Source organism: Aplysia californica, unplaced genomic scaffold (genome assembly GCF_000002075.1).
Source record: "Aplysia californica isolate F4 #8 unplaced genomic scaffold, AplCal3.0 scaffold01045, whole genome shotgun sequence".
Classification (NCBI taxonomy): Eukaryota; Metazoa; Mollusca; class Gastropoda; order Aplysiida; family Aplysiidae; genus Aplysia; species Aplysia californica.
The window spans coordinates 8,179-10,124 of NW_004798315.1; the positions used below are offsets into that span (position 1 = coordinate 8,179).

General features: G+C 33.4%; 1 protein-coding gene across 1 annotated transcript in view; it reads left to right on the top strand.

The window, feature by feature from the left end:
* The window catches only part of LOC101857915 (calcium-binding mitochondrial carrier protein SCaMC-1), a 5,880-nt gene extending 4,218 nt beyond the window's left edge, over window positions 1-1,662 (top strand). Inside the window, exons 2-3 of the mRNA XM_005111354.3 lie at window positions 770-896; window positions 1,571-1,662. Coding sequence (XP_005111411.1) covers window positions 770-896; window positions 1,571-1,662 — 219 coding nt within the window. The remainder of the gene's footprint in view (window positions 1-769; window positions 897-1,570) is intronic.
* Window positions 1,663-1,946: the final 284 nt, after the last annotated feature.

A 1,946-nucleotide genomic window follows, 5' to 3' on the forward strand; every position in this document is an offset into this window, starting at 1 on the left:
GGGGGCGTTGAGGGATTTTTTAAATAATGTTTTCTTTAGTAGAGGTGAGTAAATTCAAAATAGGTTACTGCCAAAGTGGAGCAGTCTTCTTTTCTCGCAGTACCTTTTGAATGCATTTTCAAATGAAATATATATATAGGCCTATCTAGTATGAGAACATTGCCCTTTCTAACCACAATTGAAGTAGCTGAATATTCCGACATCTAAAAATCTCTAGATCTAGCTCTTGAAATTGAATTCGATGCAAGAAATTCTTCTTCCCTGTCCTCGCAGAATGAAGAAAGATGAAGCCGAACTCTCTCAAATAACCTAAAAATCTTGAGAACGGAAACTGTTCGGAGAAATAAAGGTCAAGATTATTTTCCAGAGCATTCGGAGAAATAGTCACTTCGAAAGAAGGCCTAGAAGAATGCAGGCATTTGAATTTGATGATTAGTCATAGTCATAGGAATTATGAAATGCGTGTCACCCATGCCTAGACTAAAGTGTTCTACATGATATTTTGACTGAGTAGAGAGAAATTCCCTTTTTGCCTTATTTATTAAAATTAATTCTTCTCTAACCAGAATTAATAATTTCATGGATTTTTTTTCTTGAACGGCCATTTAATTAAATCCGATGTCTTTCAGAATTTACGTAAAAGTTTTTGTATCACTGACAAGTTTTGATCTAGATCTGTCTCTTTCAACATTCGAAAAAAAGTCAGCCATCAGCACCTTGAGGGACGTGGATTATGTTAACATAGGCTATTGTACTGTTTCCTTGACAGGAGTTTTTCCGAAAGTATGACAAGGATGCAGATGGACAGATTGATTTCCCTGAGTTTGTGAAGTATGTGAAGGAACACGAGAAAGATCTGAGGTCGTATTTCACCAAGATTGATACAAACTCCGATGGTAAGTGTTCTGTTGTCATTTCTTGGTTCAGTAGTGAGGGGTATAATAAAATAAACACTTGTGTTTCTATAGTTTATTCTTTTTCAGTTTAATTTTAATACATAAGTCATGATAAGTTTTGTAGTTCGTGCAACACAAATCGGAAGTGCCGAAGGTTACAGGTGTTACTTTAGAGTAACATAATATGTTAAATATTATTTTTAAAAGAAGGAAGAAAGGTTATATAAAAGGATAATGCTGATAGATGTTTGGAAGGAGCAAACCTCTCAAGTTTTTTATATATATATTTTTTAAAACTTTGTAATATATGCATAGAAAGATTGTTTTTTTTAGTAAGAGTTTTACTGTACTTGCAAAATAAATAGGTCATGATGTAAGTACAGAAGATTCGACATTAGATAAAGAATAAATGTTATTTGAGAGTAACTTACAAAGAAAAGGAGAAGACATAAAAAAGGACGATAGATGTTTGATACGAAAGAAGAAGTAAACCACATCGGAGCACCTGCTAACCATCCACACTGTTTATTCTTCATACTAAGATACACACTCAAAGATTTTATTGTCATGGTCATAGTCCAATTGTTTTACCTATTATCATCCTTCATATTGATTTTCTCAGGGTTTTAAAAAATCCTTTTGAACTCAAATACGATATAATACTCTTTCCTCAGGAACGATTGATGCCGGAGAAATTGTGGAATCCTTCAAAAAGATGGGCGTACACATTGAGAAAGGAGAGGCTCAAAAACTGCTGAAAAGGTGACTCTTAGAATTATTGTTCTTGATTCCAACCATCTCTTCATCAGTTATTGTTTTGTGGCAAATAAACTAAATACAGTTGTATGCTTCCCGGGAAGCTGAGATTGTTCCTCAGGGTTCAAGGGTCTGCCGGGATAAAAATGCTTGTAAAGTGCTGAGAGGGTGCTGAAGAGCATAGATACGCTCTATATAAATGCAGTTGTTATTATTATTATTATCATCATTTTATCATCATTTTAAAAGTTATTATATAGGATTTTTATTTTTTAAAATTATCATTACTCATTA